The sequence below is a fragment of the Haliotis asinina genome, chromosome 2 (genome assembly GCF_037392515.1).
Source record: "Haliotis asinina isolate JCU_RB_2024 chromosome 2, JCU_Hal_asi_v2, whole genome shotgun sequence".
NCBI lineage: Eukaryota > Metazoa > Mollusca > Gastropoda > Lepetellida > Haliotidae > Haliotis > Haliotis asinina.
In genome coordinates, this window is record NC_090281.1 from 35496057 (window position 1) to 35517409 (window position 21353).

Sequence of the window (21353 nt, forward strand, 5' to 3'; positions counted from 1 at the left end):
TCATTCATTCACATATGTACTTCTTTCTTTTATTCCTTTCCTTTATTTCTTTCATTCATTTGCACATCATTCTTGCTCTTAATTTTTAATATAATTCATTAACTCATTGTACAATTCTGACTAATACAATAAACTGGCTGAAGTTCTGTTAAACACGGCTGAAGTTGCACTGGGAATGAGCTAAGTAACTGTTTGCATTGGAGCATGAGGAGACACATTGGTACAACATGTACAAAGGGTTAAGAAAGCAAGTGACCTATCCCTGCTGTTGATTATCCCTGTTGGCATCTAGTTTCCTTTTTGTAAAATAAAAGATAAAAATACTTTCTGAGCAATATTTGTCCACCTAATATTGGTTTTATACATTATTTAAATATCAAACCAAACATAGGAAATAGAGCTGATCAGTACGTCACACGTTTTCATGAGTTTCTTGGCTGCATGACAAAAATAATCGGATGATGGCTTGTGTTTAAGAAACATTTGGGTTTTTTTGCAAGTGATTGACAAGTTTTTCAGTTGTTTGTGCGACGGGAGAAGTAGTAGAAGGAATGTCCTTATCGTCGGAAAACCTATAACATAATGATACTTAATACTAGTGAACAAAATCTGTCACACCCCCTCGTGTAGGGAGATTTGTCGGAACCATGAAGCGTTCATTTTGATTGTCAACACATACCCTCCTCCTCCACCAGACATAAAATCTTGATCCTCATCGTCTGCATTGAAAAACATGGCGGACACTACTTCATAAATAGTTATTTATCCAAAGTTGAAAATTCGAGTTTCTCTGATCATGAGACTTCCTTCTTGACACACATAAAGGTGTACAAATATAGTTTCGAATCATTTGATTTAATAGTTACAATAAGGTTAAAAAGTGAAATCTTATTAAAGAAATATTTACAAAATAAGATAATAAGTCTTATAAAGGAAATTGCCCATTCTCCGGTTTTGATGAGAAATCTTTAGAATACGTAGCGAACGTAATTCCATTTCCGGCTATTAATTTCCGTTCTGCGAATGTGAATGAAAACACTGAAACAAAACGTTTTTCCTGTGTCTGAGTAGAGTTTTAGTATTTACAAAATTTATAATACTCTCATAAATTATCGTCCGATCCTCCAAACTGTATTAATTCTTTGGTACCATTAAATTGTTACAGACACCTGCCAAGGTCTCCTTCGAAGTGGGTGTGGCTTATTTTACGACGCTGTTTTACCAGTCCTGTTTTAATCAATATTTGAACACTGTGCCGATAAAAGTGCCAAATTGTCAACTACTCTGTTATTTTATATCTTGTTTAGTTGAAAACGAAATGTGACGTTTTAGCCGTAGCATTTCGGGGTCACGTCTTATAACAGATCTTTGGCGGATGTGATTAGCTGACATTCACGTGACGTAGATGCAGATCTCCCGTGTCAGGTCACCACGAGAAAACCTGTTCGTTGATCGACAGCTGAGTCCATGTAAGAAGGTCCTCTTAGTCTGGTTGGACGTGGGATACTATAGACCCTTAAGCTTTGACGGAGGAATCTGATTTGTATCACATTTTCTCTTCTCAAGTTGAAATCCACGACTCTCACCAGTAAACATGGTAAGTAAAAGTCAATCTTTCAGATGGCCATATACATTATTGTCCAAGCAGATATCACTATCAGTATGTTTTCTTATTTGAGTACAGTGTTTGAGCACAGTACCTTGTGATTATGCTGTTGAAAATATAATGACAGAACTAAGAGACTTGTCAATTTATATGAGAAAGATAAAACCTACTTTTTAATGTTTTGCAGAAAGTAGTTTACATCACACAGTGCTGCCATACGATGTCAAACAGACCACATTTATTTTTATCAAAAGTATTAATTGTATGTCCCTGCTGTTAAGTGATTGATTAACTGATTGTCTCTCATGATCCTTTCTGATTTTGTGGTCTGACCGGTACTTTCAAATACGCAATAATGAAACATACAACTTTTGAATGACAGCGTCTTCATCCATCAATTCATATGGTTCATTATGGTCTTGCCAACTTATAGAATGCCAGCAGTAGTCATCATCAATCCAGACCTTGATTTGATTCGGTTTTTGATACAGGGCCCTTGATTTGATGATTTTCGTTTTGATTTTTCATACAAGTAAAAACATCAGGTTTCATTCAACTCTCAGTGTTGGCTTCTTAATCTGAAATCCTTCATCAACCTGCTGGTCACATGTCTTCTAACACAACAGTCCTTATTGGATAATTAACCAATCACGTTTTGCCTTATTTCAGCACATGAAACTCTCAACTTGGGAGTCAAAATTATGGTGTTACTGTATTGAAATAATTTAAATAGGTGTTCAAATATCAAATCAAAATATTGGCTTTCCAAAATTGAAACGCAGCTGTCTGATTTTTATAAGTAAATTCAACCAAATCATTGCCACCATAGCCAGCTTAATGTGTGTACATAGAGACCATTTGTTTAATTGACATCTTAGAATTATGGTGAGAAATTAAGAAAGTAAATTTTTTTTATGGATATCAACTTCTTTTATGTGTATATGATGCAACATTTAGGTATGGATTCAAATGCTTTTGTCAAGCAAGAGTGACCGCGGTATACATGGTATAAGCATCCATACCAAAACGTTTCATCATATACAATAGGAAAAGTAATCAATTAAGAATGTATGTGGAGATGTTGGGTTTTGTAAATACATGCTGTCTGCAATTGCATTGCATCAAATCAACAAATACTACAATGGTCAACTACTGCGTGGGTGACAACTGTCATTCGTCCAAGTACAAAGCAGAACTTGAAACTGACATCTGAGTTTGCAGTAGTTTCTGTCTGATCCAGTCATCTGGGAAAAACGAATGCAGGTTGTTTGTAACCCATAGACATAATAACATGTCATGCATACAAGTATCATACCTACCTGTCTGTGTAGTAACATAATGTGACAGAGACAGAAGCTGGGTGCATGAGCCATAAGTCAGTGTATTTTGTTTATGGTGTATAGCCTCATATATGTTAAGTTTAAATTGGTTGTGGTCCGTGATTGAAGTTGTGTATTGCATATTTTGATTAGCAGACAGGCAGGCAAACATGTATGTTTCAATAAACGGACACTGAGTTTTGTCTGTGACAGAGACTGCTTGTTGCAATCAACATATTTTTCTGTGCATCCAGAGACCAATATTAAAACATTTCAGTTTTCAAACTGAGAAATGTTTAGCAATGAAATTAGTATTTCTAATGCTACACTTTCTTGAAATCTACAAGAATGGGACCATGTATTTTAATTACTTCAGACCCAAGATGCTTGGAATCACAAGAAACATACATCTTTTGTTCTGAAACTTCGCCCGCAGCAATAATCCTTAGCAAAATGTAAATATGTAAACATATTTATTATAAGGAATAAATAAGTTTTTTCGTCAGGTAAAAGAAAGAATTTGCCATCAATAAATTTTTATCTGTTATGTGCATCAATGCCGTCAAAAGACTTTAGCAAATTTGAAGCACCGTGGACTGTTTGAGATTTATGGCTTATTAAAGATGACAATCCATGAATTCATCATTAGATTTTTACTTCACCTTTATCACAGTTTAGTCATCTTGGGTTCTGAAACTAAATTTTGAAACTCTATGTATGTTGTGTGTGTACTCTGTTTTAAACCTGAATTGAAATGGTTTCATAAACGTTGGACTTCATCCATGCACCTTTGACTACTATTAAACTTCATCCACCATTTTGTAGCACTTTGCTGTAATCACAATGACTGTGTTACACATTATATACAGGAAGCTGGTGCCAGTGGTGTTGCCATTTCAATTACAAGAATCAAGCTGTTGTGATTTTTTCATTTACTTTATTCTGTATCACTTAACTAAAATTTGGCCGTCAAAATGAGAATATTCATGCAGTATATATATATATATATATATATATATATACACACACACACACACATACATACATACTCCTGGCATTCATGTTAAAATTGGTTGAAAACCAAACTATGAAACTGATTTTATCCCCTTGTACATCATAATGCTTGTTGTTGTTTATTTTTCTGATAGAATTCTAGAGAACTGGTATACTGGAAATATTGTATTTGTTGTTATTTGGTGTAACAATAGGTTATTGCCATTACCATGGAAACGGGTGATCAGGTGATGCAACTGATAGTATGGTGAAAGGAGCCTCTGGGTTGTTATTGTCAGGACAGGCTGTGATAAGATCTTTTGTTGTTTTAGTTTCAACAGTGAAAAGGTGCTCATTTATCAGATGTTTGTGAGTATCACATACTGAGTTTCCTGTAGTAGTCCTCATGTGTACACAACAATTACTATGTGTACACGATCATACATGTAGTCTGTTCAGTGTTTACAAATGTGTGCAGAGATAAAATAATAAATTGTAGTTCAAATTTTTTGGGCATGAAATTTTCAGTACAATCCTAAATCAATTCAAAAGTTATTGTTTTTTTCATATGTTGCTGTTTTAAGGTACTTTTTAGAATTAAGCAGATCAGAATCTATACGTTCAGAACATGCACGCAAAATATTGTTTGTGTTTGTTTTGCTTGAAGAATGCAGGTTTCTGCGTTAACATGAACACTGCTGTTGCTTCCGTCATCATGAGATGCATATTTTTCATGTTGTGATGAGTACAGTCATCATCATCATTATCATCACCAAGTTTTTGCCTTGTCCTACAAAACTGAGTGTCAAGAAGACTTATTCAGAAATATAAGTGACTTGTAAAGTAGTGGTTTAGCGTGGTATACAAGACTGTAAGGTGTAGTAATGTTATTTATCACAGGAACCTCACATGTCCTCTTGGAGTGTTCACAATGACTATAATATTATGCAACCATCATGACATACATAATATTTTCTATCTCCATTCAATTTATTTGTCGGTCCTGGATCAGCATTTCTGTTTCACATAAAGTCCTGCTGATGTAGTAAATCATCTGTTTGGGCCTTTAAACAGCTGTTGTCATGGTCTTCATTATCAGTGTGTACATGGTGACTGGTCGCTTGTGTTTTCTTGTACATACACTTGACTGACAGAGCAGCAACAGCACCAGGATGTAGTCGTCATGCTCTTTCACACAGGATGTAACATGTAGTTTATGTTGATTAATGTTAGTGTGTTAAGTTAAGGGGATAGGTGTAGTGAGGGATGGACACCTAAATCCAAGTAATTCATAGCTTCGTGCGACTCTATGTTATGAGATGTTTGGGCATTTCTGTGCCAGTATATCTGGTTCAGGTTTCTTGTAGTGGAACCTCGCTTTTTTAGGTTTGATTCTTGACTTATCCAGGATAATACTAAATTATTGCTCCTCAGAGTTTGTAGCTCAGAGTTTATTCTCCTTCAAACATGTAAGTTTGCTGTGTATTGTGAACATGTTATTGTTAAGTTCAACGAATTGGCAGCTTTAGTGTTTTGGGGTTTTGGGGTTTGGGGGATAATAAATCTTATATCATTGTTCCTCAGAGTTTGTAGCTTGTCCTGTTTGAACAGACAAAAGTTTTTATGATGTTTACATCTTCTGACAGTTCTATTTGATTCTATTCATCATAAAATTAAGGGCAGTGGGGTAGCCTTAGCATTAGAGTGTTCACTCATTATGCCAAAGACCTGGGTTTGATTCCCCAGGTGGTACAAACTATGAAGCTCATTTCTGCTGTTTTCTGCTGTGATATTGCTGGAATATTGCTAAAAGCAACATAAAACTAAACCCACCTATCCACTGACCCTCCCATTCTTCGTCCTTTACGCCAAGCTGACACATTGCACATAACTGAAGTATTGCACTGGAATAGAATCTATTGTTTAAGTGCTGCTGTCAGCTGTCTCCAGGACAGTTATGAGTAAAGATTACTGCTTGATGTCTGCAAGAACAATCCTTTGATCCATCCTTGAATTAAATGAATGACAGCACCCGACATTGTATTATGATGTATTTACTACAAGCAGGTGTAATTCAGAAAGACTGCCCTCAACTCGTGTGTACTTTGGATGATAGTATGTTTGTATGACGACAGACGACAGTTATTACTGTATAAAAATACTAATAATACTTAGTATTTATTATGTTTACAATAAATTACTTGCAAGTTATCAGTTATTTTGAATTTGGGTTAGAATTGGTCGTCGGCTTGTCATAAGAGGCAACTTTAAATGGGGTCAGACTCGCTGATTGATTTGACCCATCATCAGCTCCCAGTTGTATAGATGGATGCTCGTGCTGTTGATCACTAGACTGCCCAGACCAGACTCCATTATAACTAAAATATTACTGATCATGGTGATAAACAAACAAAGAAAGACAATAGTGAGCGAGCTTTTAAACAACAAACAAACAAATGATATGCAGTTTCACACTTGTTGGGAGTATTTGCGGTTTAAAAGAAACCTGTTGTAATCATGTCCCCGGGCCAGTGGCCCTGATCAAGTATTGACATCTACCATGTTTTGAGTGGAGATGAGTTGGGCAGTGAACATGTATAATTTGTATTGTTGTATTGGTGTTCACATGTGTTGTTAATCATGGGGAAATCAGGTGTGCATATTTCTAGAGCTTGACAGTCTGTCTACATGCATATGCAAATTCATTGCAGCTGATCTCTCTTTTAAAAGACACCACAAAGGTTTGTACAGTTACCTTCAGTATGTTGAAATAGTGTTAACAGCCCTCCTTCATTTAGCAACTCTAATCAACTTCAGGACCAATTTCAGTGTAATCTTTATGAAACACACATGGCAGTCATTATAATTTTTAATCTTTACATTCCATATTCGTATTAAAAACATTGTAGAAATTTTGATTGCCTTGTAGTTAAGAAATGTATTGTACTTTATGGATGACAACTTATTTATTAATCTCATCCATAAATTGTCATACCTTTGTTATTACTCATCAGCTTTCAGACTGCCAGTCAAAGAATTTCATTTGCCTGGGAACTTATCAAAAACATGACTGATAGATGTTTGATCAATGTTGGATCACTCAAATACTTTTTCTCTGAAACCAAGACAGATAAATAAAATTCTGTACTAAGCAATGAAAAATTATTCAAAACCTAAAAGTTCTACTCAAAGTAGATTTAACACATTAGGTTGGAAACCAAGAAACAAAATCATGATTATAATGACGACTGACATTGGTTGGTGGTATTTAGACTTGAATGGGTGAGAAGTTGAAAGTTATATGACATTGACAGTCCTGATTGATGAAGGACGATTCTTTTGTCATTGTGATTCAACACTTCAGATCTATCTTATTAAACTTTAGAGCATGACAGCCCCTGGGATGATTGAGAAGCAGTTTGTTACCCTTCTCCAACCAGATCCTGTTGCGCAGACACAGGGGGCCAGTCAGCTGTGTTTACTGACCTACTTTACTGTCACGTGTGATTTTTCGTCAAGTCATCTGACAGTTGGATAGTTTTTGATGAATAGGCTCGGAGTGTATTGCTAGATAATAATTGTACTGGTGAGAGAATTGGGAGGAGTCATAACCCAAAGATATCTATGAAGATCTTTACAGTCACCCATGCTTGTCGTAAGTGGGTTATCTGAGACTCGCTTACTGGGTTGCCACACGTATATAATCACATACCAGTTGAGTTAGTTGATGTTCATGTTGTTGATCCCTAGATTGTCTGATCCAGATTTAAGTATTTACAGACCACTGCTATATAGCTGGAATATTGCTAATTGTTCTGTAAAACTAAACTCACTCCCGTATTCATAATTCCAGGATGCAACATAGGTTGTTTATATTGGCCACTAGTTTGGGGTTACAGTTGTTAAGGTTAGGATGACTCGCTGACTTTTTGAACGTCATGTCATGAGGTCATGTATTGATGTAGCATATGCTTGTACCAGGATCCAGTGCTTGTGGAACCTGCAAGGATCGGGGTCTCAATTGGTCTTTTGAGCAATGCGCAACCCATGCTTGTCTAAAGGAGAGACTTATGTGGTTGGGCATCAGACTAGTTAGTGACTTTGTGACATCCCAGTGTTGCGTAGATCAATGCTCATGCTTTTGATCATTGGATTGTCTGGTCTAGACTTGGTTATTTACAGACCAATGTACTATAGCTGGAATGTTGCTGAATATGTTATTAAACAACAAACAAAATGTTGGTTGTGGTTTCTAATCACAGACTACAATTCTAGGTTGTCAGCACCACAAGTGTGTTTGCATCCCTTAAGTAATGGTTTTTACTGACTAGTTTTGGATCCTTATTTAACTTCACCTCAAAGTGTATAATAATACCTGCTTGAATAAAACAACAAAGATGTTGAACAGTTTGTCACAGTTTTAATTAATTCCATTAGTACAGTTTTAAAATTTGAACTGTCTGATTCTTTTGTTATTGAGGACTGTCGCCAATGGATTTTAATGTTCCGTTGCTGCTGTTGTCCCTTCATCTCTACTTTGCATGGTGTAGGGTAGCTTAGTGGTTAGAGTGTCATTTGTCACCCCCAAACCCGTGTTTAATTCTGCATTTTTGTTCAATCTTTACACCATTTTCTGGTGCCCTCACTGTAATATTGCTGAAATATTGCTGAAAAGCATCTTCCTTAACACACTTACTTTTTATTGATCATTCAAAATATACATGTTTAATGTGAATACATAAATCTCTAATAACTATGTATGACCAAACAGCAATGTTATGTAAAGTCTTCTCTATCAATTGATAACCTTTAATCAAGCATGAGAGAGTCAATATCAGCTTGATTAATTCAATTGTAGCATATTGATACAAGCACCTGTTATGCCACTGTGAATACTGATACACACGAAGTTTGTACCTGCCAGGTGTGGACTATTGTCACGGGCACCTGTTCCTTTCATACTGCTGTTCATCAGCAACATAGAGATAGGGGATATTGGTTGCATTGATTGATGGAAACATATTGGCAAGAATGGCTTTTATGTTGAATAACTAGATGCGATATTGGTTAATTTGAATAACTAAATATACTGAACAGCAAATGAAATGCAACTCTGTTTTTTTTTTTGTCAAGCTTTAAAGAGAGTTTATGAGATTTCATTTTTTCGAAACGTGCATTTTTTTCTGTTCATTCTGTGTTCGGGGCACCTGTGGGGCTTTGGCAGTCAGTACATGAGGAAAGAATAAGAGAGGATGATTGTCCATTTATTCTTTTCTAGGTTTCTTCACAAATTTTGTTTTTCACTGTGTGTGACAATCTTCAAATAAATATTTATGAACAGTGATGAAGAGTTGTAATGCATTATTTGTTTCTGTAGGTATGTTATCTCACACCTTGACACTGGTAAATCTGAATAACCAATGATGACTAAGGTACCTTTGAATTTGGGGAATTCTGTACTGATTGAATTTGGGGAATTCTGTACTGAGGGAAACATGAATGTACCAATGTTCAGTTATTCTTTTCCAGGAATCTTCGCAACCTTTGTATAGGAGTGAGGTGACAATCTGGGAATAAATAACAAGGAACATGTTTTTGAAGTGGTGTTCCCTTATTTGTTACCTTCAGTATAGTACCATAATTCTTGACATAGGTAAATTTGAATAACCAGAAATGATAATGGTAGATTTTTTATCCCCCCGGCATGTAATATGGGGGGATATAGTCAATGCTTCGTCTGTCCATCCGTCCGTCCGTAATCATTTTGTGTCTGGAGCATAACTCAGAAACTGTTCAATATTTTTAGACCAAACTTGATAGATATAATGATCTCAACCTATAGTTGTGCCTTTTGCTATTTAAAGAGTTTTAGCATTTTTATTTTTTTTTTGTTTTTTGGGATGTGCTTCGCTTCCGGAGCATAACTCAAAAACCGTTCAATATTTTTCTGCAAAACTTGGTAGATATACCAATCAGAAGCTTCAATGGCGCCTTTTGCTAGTTACAGGTTTTTGTGTTTTCTTAGTTTCTCGGTTTCCATGGAAGTGATTCAGACTTTGTCTCAAAAGTGAGAGGTGTGTTTGGTTTCCAGAGCAGAACTCAAAAACTTCTTAATATCTGTCAGAGTAACTTGGTAGATATGTGTGGCAGACCCCAAAGTGGTGCCTTTTGGTATTTACAGGTTTTTGTGATTTATTATTTTTTCAGTTTCCATGGAAACGGTTCGAACTTAGTCTCAAAATTGAAGGATGTGCTTCGTTTCCGGAGCAGAACTAAAAAAACGTTCAATATTTTTCTGCAAAACTTGGTAGATATATCAATCGGAACCTAAAGTGGTGCCTTTTTAGCTACTTACAGGTTTTTGTGATTTATTATTTTCTCGGTTCCATGAACACGTTGCTGACTTCCTTTCCAGAGCACAACTCAAAAACCATTTCACTGTGATCTTTCAAAAGATCTTGGCAGATATAAGAGACAGATCTTGAAATGGTGATTTTTTTCTGATTACAGATATATGGCATTTATATTTTTCATGAATTCCATGGAAACAATTCAGACTTGGTCTAAAAACACAGTAAGTAACTGTCGGATGATTTGTCTTTTCAAATATGTGGGGGCCGAGTTGATGTGTCATCTTCTGATGACTCTTGTTTGTTGTGGCATAGTTTTGCTAACTCACCTTGACATTGTTGTGTTTTATTAACTTAATTATTATCAATTTGCATGAGAGGTTAATATGATTCTTAAATGTTGCAATTATAAAAAGTCATCATCATCTTGTCTTGTAATTAGGATAGTGGGTGACTGGCATGACCTTTCCTTGCACAGAGAATGTAAACTTGATCCCAAAGTCAAGGGCACTTTGAGAAAGTTAACCATGTAGACAGGGCCTTAGCAGCTGGACATCTGTTGCCAGGCCAGCATTTTGTCATCTTTGTTTTGGCCATCGAGGAGGTTAAGGACATCACTTTGTCCATTTGTTGCTGAGCTTGACCATTCAGTTTAGCATAATTGTTTCTCTAGGGCCTGGATCTCTCAAGCTGCTGTATGATTTTTCATTGCTAGAGAGCTGCATGGCACAGCTAAATGATTGTTTTATGATTTGACATTTATTGAAAAGAAGTGAAAGGGATTGTGGACAAGTTCAAACTTAGATTATCGCCTACTTGGATTTACAAATTTCAAATTTTAACATCAGTACTTCACTGAGAGAATGCAATCCCACATATAAAATGTACCATATGACTGCCATCTAAAGACATTGTTTATTCAAATTTCAGGGTATTTTAGTTTTGACATGAGTAAAAAATTGTGACATTTCCTATTATAGAGGGCTGTAGATTCTTTTGGGGATTTACCAGTCGACAGTAAGAACATAGAATTTCAAGGCTATACTTTCTTCATTTATAATCCTCTGACCCCAAGGTTAATGTGGTTTTGTATATCCAATGCAGCTGATTTTCATCTTGATAATGAGATATTTGGGAATTTCAAGGACGCTTCACCATTGTTATGTTAATCACTTACGCTGCTTACTACCTGCCTTGCTGTGTCAGTGAATGGCAGCGTTTGCATTTATATGTGAAATGGTTTAATGCTTACAGTTTGGTTCTCGTAAAAATTGTTTTACTTTTCTCTCTTCCGCATCTGACAGGTTCAACAATGACTTCATCCATGCAAGAGGAGCTGATACTGCTTTTGTCAATATATATATTGTTTCCATCATGAACATTTCATTAATGAAATCAGTGCGTATAAAGGCAGTATTGCCCACATAGATATGAGTGGTAATTGGGTAGCCTAGTGGTTAAGGCGTTATTGCAATAAAGAAATTGTCCCCATAAAAAGATTGCTGGTCTTCCAAACTAAAAGTAGACATCTTGAGTCCAACTTAAATCCACCAAGATCTGTTCCTGTGTTCATAATGGGGTAACCTTGTAGTTAAAGCGTTTGCTTGTAACATCGCTCACTCACTCACTCACTCACTCACTCACTCACTCACTCACTCACTCAGGTAGACATTGGGAGATACATTTCTGGTTTCCTTTGCTGTGTTATTACTAGAATAGGGTGGTCATTGATTTTGTACTGGATATGCAGGGGGGTCCCTAATACTTTGTACTTAATATTTTTTGGGGGGTGACATTCATATGGTACATGCTGCTCCATATAAAAAAAAAAAAAAGGCATCATTATACCCTAGCCATAAATTAAGAACGGTCCCTAACGTACATGCTAAAGTACCATAAACTGTATCTTTGAACCTCAGGCCATTTGTTATATGGATTTGTTCATCACTGATCAGGCTCCCAGACTTGGTTGACACATGTCATAGGTTCCCAATAATGCAGATCATGCTAATGATGTTGATCACTGGATTGTCTGGTGTGGTGTGCTGAGTGTATATATTACTTGAAATGCACATAACTAGCTATGATCATAATAAATTAAATCAGATGTTCATTTTTGTTCATAGATTACGATGAATGGAATGCTTTTCAAAGCAGCTTTAATCCATTGTCAACTCACTGACACTCAGTCACTCAGTCACTCACTCACTCACTCACTCACTCACTCACTCACTCACTCACTATAAAGGGAGGAGACAAACATATTGATGTAATATCCTTTAATTTCAGTGCATCCAAAATGTCAAGCAAAATGACAAAAGAATTATTCAGTTTGTTATCTTCTCATATCCAACCCCATACACATTATATGAACAACAAAATAAATTACTCTCTTCTGTGGTGTTGTCAGTCCTTTTTTTCAGTGAAATGTTGAAACGTGATAGGTGATCGTGACAACACATGTATGTAGCCTAGTTTAATGTAGTCCACGACATACTGACCTGTTATTGTGTTCAGCTCATCGCCTTGTCTATGTCTGTATTGACACTGTGACACTGGAGTAAGTCAAGTTTGCATCCTTGCCTTGCCTTGCCTAGAAAGATATTTTAAGGGACCATTTATAATTTGTGGCCTGGGGAAATAATGATGATGTTTACCAAGAAGCATGTACATCATGAATGACCACCCACCCCAAAATTTTATGTGAAAAGTAAGTGACCCCCCTGCAACTCGTGTATAGAATCAATTGCAGCCGCCTTTTCCGCATTTTTTTAAGCATGAATTAATTATAATATTTTTATGTACAAAATTGATGCACCAGCTCACCCCAACCCATCAAACCATCATACCCCATATACACCGGACACCACACATGAAATCAAAATAGGAAAAGAGCAAACCTAGTGACTGTTTGTTGAAATGTGTTACATTCTTTTACAAAGACCCGTAATTCCTGGAGGTGTGTTCTTTGGGAAAGCATGTTTCTATTGTTTTCTTGATATCCATGCCTGTGAAAAGTAAAATTTAGGGTTATCTCCCCTCATCACCATTTTGACTAATTCGATCTTGACATTGGTCTGCAGTCCATCTGTTCTCAAACTGCACTGAATACCTGACCTGACCACCCTGAATGTCTAGCCTAAGTTCCTTCTGGTCTGTTGACTAATGCTATTATGTACTTCAAACTGAAATTTTAGTCACTGAATAGCCTCAAGCTCAATGTATAAAAGGTAACTAAGGGGGCGGCAGAAATGCCTGATGTATGGCATGAATGAGTCTTGGCACATGTGCCCTGTGTTTGAATTATTCATGAAAAGCAGGGGGTACTTGTCATAGCAGTAAACAATTAAAGATTGAGAAGGACTCCCAAATGAAGCTAAGTGTTACTGAAGGACATGGTAGGATACCATTGAGAGTTATACCCTAAATCGTGATCCAGCTGTTTGCATCCATTCTGTAATATGCTTTCAGTGTTTGGACTCCACCTCTTCTCATCTAAAGCAAGAAAGTTCATCAGGTGTATGATTGTAACATGAGTGTAAACATTCATGCATTGTTGAAGAGGTAAAATGTGCAAAATGATCATCGGGGTTTTTTTTCATGGTGACCAACATGCTACCCGACCTGGAAAATGTGGCTTTGTATCTACACTTTTGTAGACAAGTGCTTAATCTCATATTATTTATAACTTGATAGAAACAAACAATTCCCTTTTAATTGGAATCGAGCCTGAGTTTGAGATTCAGAACAGAAGGAAATCTAGACTTGCATCATTTAGGGCTTTAGCATTGCAGAAAGGGTTCATTTAGGCAGATGGCAAAATGCTTAGGTTCACGGACTGAGACAAACTACATTAGAACTCTGTGTTGATATTTCCTTACAGCTGTTATTATAATAATTGCTGTGGGTGTAGCGATGTCACTTTTGTTGCAATTTAAATACACTTGTTGTGTTCCGACTCTAGTATATTCCATGTATTCTTTCTTTAAGGTCATTAGGGCAGTTAAATTGTTCAAAAGGAAATCTCCATCAAGCTGGAGGCCTGGGTTATATTCTCCAAATGGGTACATCAGTAAAGCCCATTTCTGGTTTTCTTTCACTGTGATATAACCGGAATATTGCTAAGTTGAAACCCACGTAAAACCCAACTCACTTACTTAAATTTTTTCCATGTAGAGAGGTTGGGTAGGCTTACATCAAGGGTTCTCTTTTTCTTTCAGACTGCTACAATTTGAAATAAAGAAATTGATTTTGATTCATTATTTACACAACTGATGACTTGACACAGCCATAACTGAAATTATTAATGCGTATATGCTGCAATCTTGACAATATATGGGAAGCTGATAGTGAATAGTTTCACTTTTGTTAGTATTAGGTTCCTTCTTTCCAAATTTCATAATTTCACCTTTCAGTTAATCGAGAAGAGGAAATATTCATGAATTGGAAAAATGGGATAAATCATTTTTGTTATAAAATGTATTGTTATATGTTTCATTTACATTTCAAATATTATTATTAACTGCTCCCTTCTAATTATTTTCACAAACATTTAGTCCGCTGGTCACACAAGACTCTGATCATAATTTTGATAATCAGTGAGCATTTTCACCCAGTTTATTGTGTCTATTACGTCCGTAATCTTGATGCTCATCACATAACTCTCACAATAATACAGAGTTTCTTAACATTAGGCAGTGCATTCACAAACAGATTGCATTGTAATATTGTGTGATGTGTATGATCTTGATGATGATAGTGTAATAAGTGATGGAGGGGGTGTGCGTTATCCACGACTCCTCAAACACTACTTTATGGAAATCAATGAACTTATACATGGGCTTTCTTGAGACTCTAATGGTGTGCATCTTATGTTTGTTTTTTGTATTTTATTGGTTTTTTTTGTTTTTTCTTTGTAAATTTAGAGACATTTGAACTTTGGTACATTTTGCTGAACTTCTCTTTGATAATAGGGTATGAATTCTGTCCACTTTTCTACAAAAACTGCTCAACAGAATTGAACGAACTGAGTAACCTACATGTTTCTCATAGTCTCATAGGGACTCTATAAAGGTGTGCATTTCATAACTTTTTATGCAATTTCTTAATTTTGTCACTTTTACAGATGTTTGAACTTAATTGAATTTTGTCCTATTCAGCCTGTTTGCTCCACCCAGCTGGGGGTGTATGTTATCCACTAAATGCAGTTCATTTAGATTACACATGTGGTTTGAAGGGACTCTAAAGGCATGCATCTCATAATTAGATTTTGTATTTTATTTGTTTTTCCAATTTTTAATGCCGTTTGAACTTAAGTAAGTTTTGTACAAATTCTCTCTGAATATACTGAGGGGATGAAGTCTGTCCACTTCTTCACAAAGGCTGCTCATCAGAATTGATTGAGCTTCTATGTGTATTTCACTGGGACTCTAGAGGTGTGCATCTTATGTCTTGTTCATTCTATTTCTTAATTTTGTCACTTTTACAGATATTTGAACTTAGTTGAATTTAGTTCTATTCATGTGTTCTTCCTGTACAACAGGGGTCACAGTACTTTATCTACTTTTCAAAAACCACTGCACAAACCTCATGCATTTACCTTATTATGTCTTTCCTAGAGACTCCAAAGGTGGGCATATCATAGTTTGTTTTTGTATTGTATAGGGTTTTTTTATTGTTTAGAGGCATTTGAACTTAAAACATTTTTGTGGAATTTCTCTCTCGTAATAGTGATATAGGGGATTACCAGTAAGTCTAGCCACTTCTCCACAAACACTCAGCTCAACAGAAGTGATGAAGCTTCTGCATGTGTTTATTAGGACGCGAAAGGTGTGCATCTCATATTTGCATTGTTGTTTATTGAACATGTTTGGTAGGACACAATTTTGTCTTCAAGCTAAACATGTATGCCGCTTCTAGATGCAGTTTACAAGGTGTGTTTAGGCAAGGTGTTTTTATGGCAGTATAGACTAACTGGCATATGTGTGGACTTCACAATGTCATCACGAGTCATGTAGTAAGCTAGACATGTTTGTCAGACATGTATCAACTCGGCTGATGACACTGTTCACACAAGGTGACAATATACAACAAAGGAAACAGAATGGGAGAGAAACATGCTGTATTGAGTCTACGCATTCTCAGTAAAGTAGAGATTCTAGTACTTTTTTCAAGAGGTTAAATCAGTTCTTGAGTTGCGTTCAGTTGCTGGTATGATGAAGTGCAACAATATTTAATGGATAGACAACTTCTTTATTGCAATAAAGATGATATTTGATGCAGATGCTAACAGCGTTATCAAAAGAGTTATCTGGGACATGACTTCAGTATCTTACAATGAAACAGTGTTAGAATCTACACCAAAACTATTGCAGTAAGGAAGTTGTCTAGCCATGAAAAAGTATTCTTGAAGTTCATCTTGAAATTTGCTAGAAGCAGGTCCACTTAAATCCTCCAAGATCTGTTCCTATATACATATATATACATGTTAATTGGTTTAGACATGTTATCTCTTGTCTGCTGCTCCATGTTTTGATAGCAATGTGTGGTTGTGTTTAAGGTAACTAGTACAACTGTCCACAGCTTGTCTTCTTTCACTGTCCTTGCCTGACAACTCATTATGTCATGTCCATTCACCCAATGACTGTTCATTGTCAATGCATGATAACAAATACTACCTGCTATATTTAACAAATTATTCACAGGTAGTTTGTTACAAGTGCCACTGGCTATTTATTTAATTTCAAAGCTGAAAGACATGTATTCATCAGCCTTGAACAATATTTCAGGGATTTGAAGGAATTCATGTCACAAAAGGTTTTTTTTTATCACCTGTTACTAAATGTTTGTGTTTGTGTACTCTTCAACACGATCAGTGGTGTAGCCAAGTGGTTCACTTGTAATTCTGAAAACCCGGGTTTGATTCCCCACATGGGTACAATGTTTGAAGCCCACCCTGAATTCCCAACACACACAAGAAAAGAAAGAAAATATTTTTGACTCCCGGCGCCATGAGATTCTGTACTCCTAAGTACTCAGTATTGCAGAATTAGGACATGATTTCTTTGAACAGAGGGGAAACAACGCGTAAATGATGATTGTCATAAATGAGATAAAATAAAGCTATATTTAGTGGTTTGAGGAGACTTAGGGATTGATGCGAGCACGCTTCATTAGGCTTCAGAGTGTAACCAGGTTCCTGTCCCATATGGGAATAATAATTAGGAATAAAAATTTCCTGACAGTTTGACAAATCATGTGGTAAATCTCCTCAGTCAAGTAGTGTTGGTCAGAATTTTATTTTTGTTACCTCTGCACTTGATGAGTCCCAGGCCAGGTGGTAATGTAACTAACACAGCAATGGAGCTAAGTCATTAGCACACACTGAAAAAAATTCTGAAAATGGGTTGAGAAAATATATCTTGTTTGTCTGAATGTCATGACCCTATTCTGGAGGTACATAATTTTTGTTTGTCCAAGGATGTCATTTGTTTAAACTATGACTGCCTCTCATTAGAAACACTAAAACATGGTGATTGTATAAAGCTGGGCTTGTCATTCAGTGATGAAACAAGGCCCAGTATGCTGCACATCTGACCATGTAGATACAATAATCTTGAACGTGACTTTCCTGGCATCTCCCTATGTTTTCTCTGCTTGATGTCATGTTGTAACTTGCTGTGTATCTCAGTTACACCTACTCTGAAAATGGGATTTGTACTTTTTAAATGATACAGGTATCATGTTGATGTCATAAATTTAATGAGGGTCCTGATGGGTGTACTGTCTAGTGAAAATATATGTATAGCTATTGTAAATGGTTTGATTGTTTGTTGCTGAATGCCACACTCAGACATATTCAAGCTATATGATGAATGTTAATAATCAAGTAAAGACCAGACTATCCAGTGATCAACAGCATGAGCATCTGTCTACACAATTTGTTTACCAAGTCAGTGAACCTTTCCACTGGAAGATGAGACAGATGTTATTCATAAAAACTTGAGATTGATATGGTGGTTCTAATAAAGATGTGCTTAGCAGAAGTTAAAATTTTTCTGTTCATCATAATCAAGCTAAAATGTTTCAGCAGTCAGTTATAGTAAAACAACAAAAGTGAGCTGTCAGTGTCTGGTGTTTGCAGACCTTGCATTACAGTGAGTAGTGAGTAAAGAGTGTGATACAAATGCAGAATCAGCTATCCCAATATGGCAATGTACATTTGGAAAAAAAATCATTTGGGTGTTAAATGATATTAGGCAACAGTTTTTTTTACTTGATTTAAAGAGTTTTTAGAGCAATATTTCTTTTGGTAGGGGGTAAAATTCTTTTTGAGTATGCGATTTTGACAGATTTTTCCCCTATTTGGCTTTTATCACAAATAGATTGTTTTAAAACTAAACAGAATATGCCCTAGCCATTCAGATGTTCTCTTTTCCTACTATGATACATAGTTATAAAAAAAACCCAGCATTTTCACTATTTAAAGTTGATTTAGCGATTTTATTAGTTTCAATATTTGAAATTTTGTTTTGCACCTATGCTAAATTCGTAATTGTCAATTTCAGTAGAACAGGTTTTTTAAATATTTATTTGGATTTTATATTTCGGTGGCATTTTAAAAATGACAAAATTGAAATTACATTTCTTTGTCACTTTAGCAAACTTACAGTCAGCGAATCTGTTGACCAAGTAATAAAAAATGTGGCCTTAGTGACTAAATATGATGCAGAAAGCCCGTTCAGAAATGACCAGTTAAAAAAGTACTGAGACTAACTTAATTCAAGAAGGCACCAAATGTAGCGACTTTCGGCAGTAACACCCTTCACCAGGAGCCTCTTTTATCACACTCTGCAAGTCCATGTGATCATCCGAGTGTAATATCGCAGCTTCAGCTGCACAGTGGTATGTCTGAAATATGATCTCCACATGCTTATGTGTTGTGAGACAGTCTGGTGACTCAGGTTCAGAAATGCAACGGTGTCATCCAGTGTCACATTATGTAACACATTTTATGCCACACTTGGTCATGTTGCAGCTTATGGCAGCAGTCTGTAAATAAATGAGTATAGACCAGTCAGACAATCTTGTTATCAAAATCATGAACAATGGTCTACGTGATTATGATACTTCTTCTTACACATGTAAACATGTCTGAAGAATCGTTACTTATCTGAATAAAGGATTCTTTATCTTTCACAGAGCTCTTCAAATTTCATGCTTCAAATTATTTGAATAGTGTTTTTCTTGTTTCAGTGAATATTGTTTTTAATTACATTACCATTCTACCATAACACTGGAGATGCAGAAGAATACTTGATTTATACTGGTCAAAATGTTAATATCAGGCTTTTCATGGCTTTTAGCACAAGGGTTCTTCATTTATGTCTGAATACATTGACCTCTCGATAACATTTATATCAACTCATGTCACAATTGTGGTCGGCAGCATAACTCACAAACCTGATATCATATTCATTGAACTAGAATGATTGAAGACATATTAACTAAACTATGTAGAAAACACTTTGTCAGTCACATGTCCTACAGAGACTGGCAGCGTATGGTATGAAATCATCATGATGATCAGTCACATAATTGGGAGAATAAAAATGAAAATAATCAAACTAAGATTAGACCCATCTTATTTCTTCTTTCATGGATTCCCACACCATAATCTTTTCAAGAATAAAGAAAATACTTGAAATTTATTCGATCCCACTAGAAAATTAAATTCCAATATTTTTATAATTAAAAAAGTAAACTTACCAAAAAAATCATTATTTTGTGCTCCATGTAAACTTCATAAAGGGCTGAAAGTAAAGATTTTCTGAGGATAAATAAAATTGGTCTGGCCTAAGACATTCATATCTTCTGGCAGTTCACACTTATTTCCAATGTAAATCAAAAGATGTGATTCCAGTAACGTTTTACAGGACTAGATGTTTATGTGCTTCATCAAGTGATGAAAGTTTACATCTACAGAGAGAGAGACAGAGAGAGAGAGAGAGAGAGAGAGAGAGACTTTGTATAGAGGTAGACATTATAATAGTATTAATACACACTCGGTTTGTCATAATGATTATATTGTCTGTTCTATCAAGATTCTGCCTGAATTCTGTTCACCTGAATGAATCAACAGCTGATTCAGCAAAAAGATGAGTACAATGGAACTATTTCCCCTCATCAAATACATGGTTATAATTCATCCTTGCACATATAACAATTCCAAATGGACAGGAAATACAATTTTCATATCACCAATCTAGAGATTTTTATCTAAAATTTTACATTTTATACAGACCTGGATCATGGTACTACATCATTAAAACTATGCTGTAATGACAGCTTGTAAAAGCTGTGAATGCTATGTGAACATGGTGAAGGTAGACCTTCAGGTTTGTTACCATCTGTTGGTTCACCTGATTTTGCCAAATGGATACAAAGAGACAGAAGCAGACTGTTATTGCTGTGGTATGTCATTTGTAATTACATTTTGCAACAAAATTGCACAGTATGTCAAGTGCATTTCTTTCAGACCTGTTCAACCTGTTGCTTTGATTAGTTGTTGCTATATGTAAGAATGCCATTGGCTTTCAGCATGTTAAGAAACGAAAAGTTTTGTTGTGGTGGATTGAGTCAGTGAGCATAACAAGATCCTTTGTTCAGCCTGCAGTGTGTCATACTATATCATACAATCTGGCTACAGTAACATATTTCAAGGCCAGGCATATTCATGCTTCTTGAGGCAAAGGACATAATTGACGATGAAAGTTACAGGAGAACACGAGAGAATTTCATTAATTTCATGTGTGAAAGATAAAGCCATCAGAAACATATACCCAAAGTTTCATATGCAAATTATGTATATTTACGTCTAAATTGCGAAAACAGTTTCTGTTATTTCAGCTTCGGCCGTTATGCATATTCCGCTGTTTCTGACGTTTTTGCAAGTGGTACTATGACTTATTCAGTTACCTGGGGTTGCATGGTATCATCGAACAATGAAAAGAGCCACCATTTCACCCATTTTCGAAATATAAAGACAGATTTAGGCAAGTTCATTCCGAGTCAGGAGCGTTTACT

At 35.8% G+C, this 21353-nt stretch overlaps 2 protein-coding genes across 3 annotated transcripts in view; one reads left to right on the top strand and one right to left on the bottom strand.

Annotated features, from left to right (window-relative positions):
* LOC137273650 (FK506-binding protein 15-like) overlaps positions 1-837 on the bottom strand; it is a 57177-nt gene extending 56340 nt beyond the window's left edge. Inside the window, exon 1 of one of the 2 annotated variants that reach the window (XM_067806438.1) lies at positions 680-837. In XM_067806438.1, the coding sequence (XP_067662539.1) occupies positions 680-735 (56 nt within the window). In that variant the 5' untranslated portion in view covers positions 736-837. The remainder of the gene's footprint in view (positions 1-679) is intronic. The other variant, XM_067806437.1, reaches the window with a different exon arrangement.
* A 163-nt stretch (positions 838-1000) lies between these two features.
* The window catches only part of LOC137273651 (high affinity copper uptake protein 1-like), a 40643-nt gene continuing 20290 nt past the window's right edge, over positions 1001-21353 (top strand). The window contains exon 1 of the mRNA XM_067806439.1: positions 1001-1597. Within this exon, the coding sequence (XP_067662540.1) occupies positions 1595-1597 (3 nt within the window). The 5' untranslated portion in view covers positions 1001-1594. The remainder of the gene's footprint in view (positions 1598-21353) is intronic.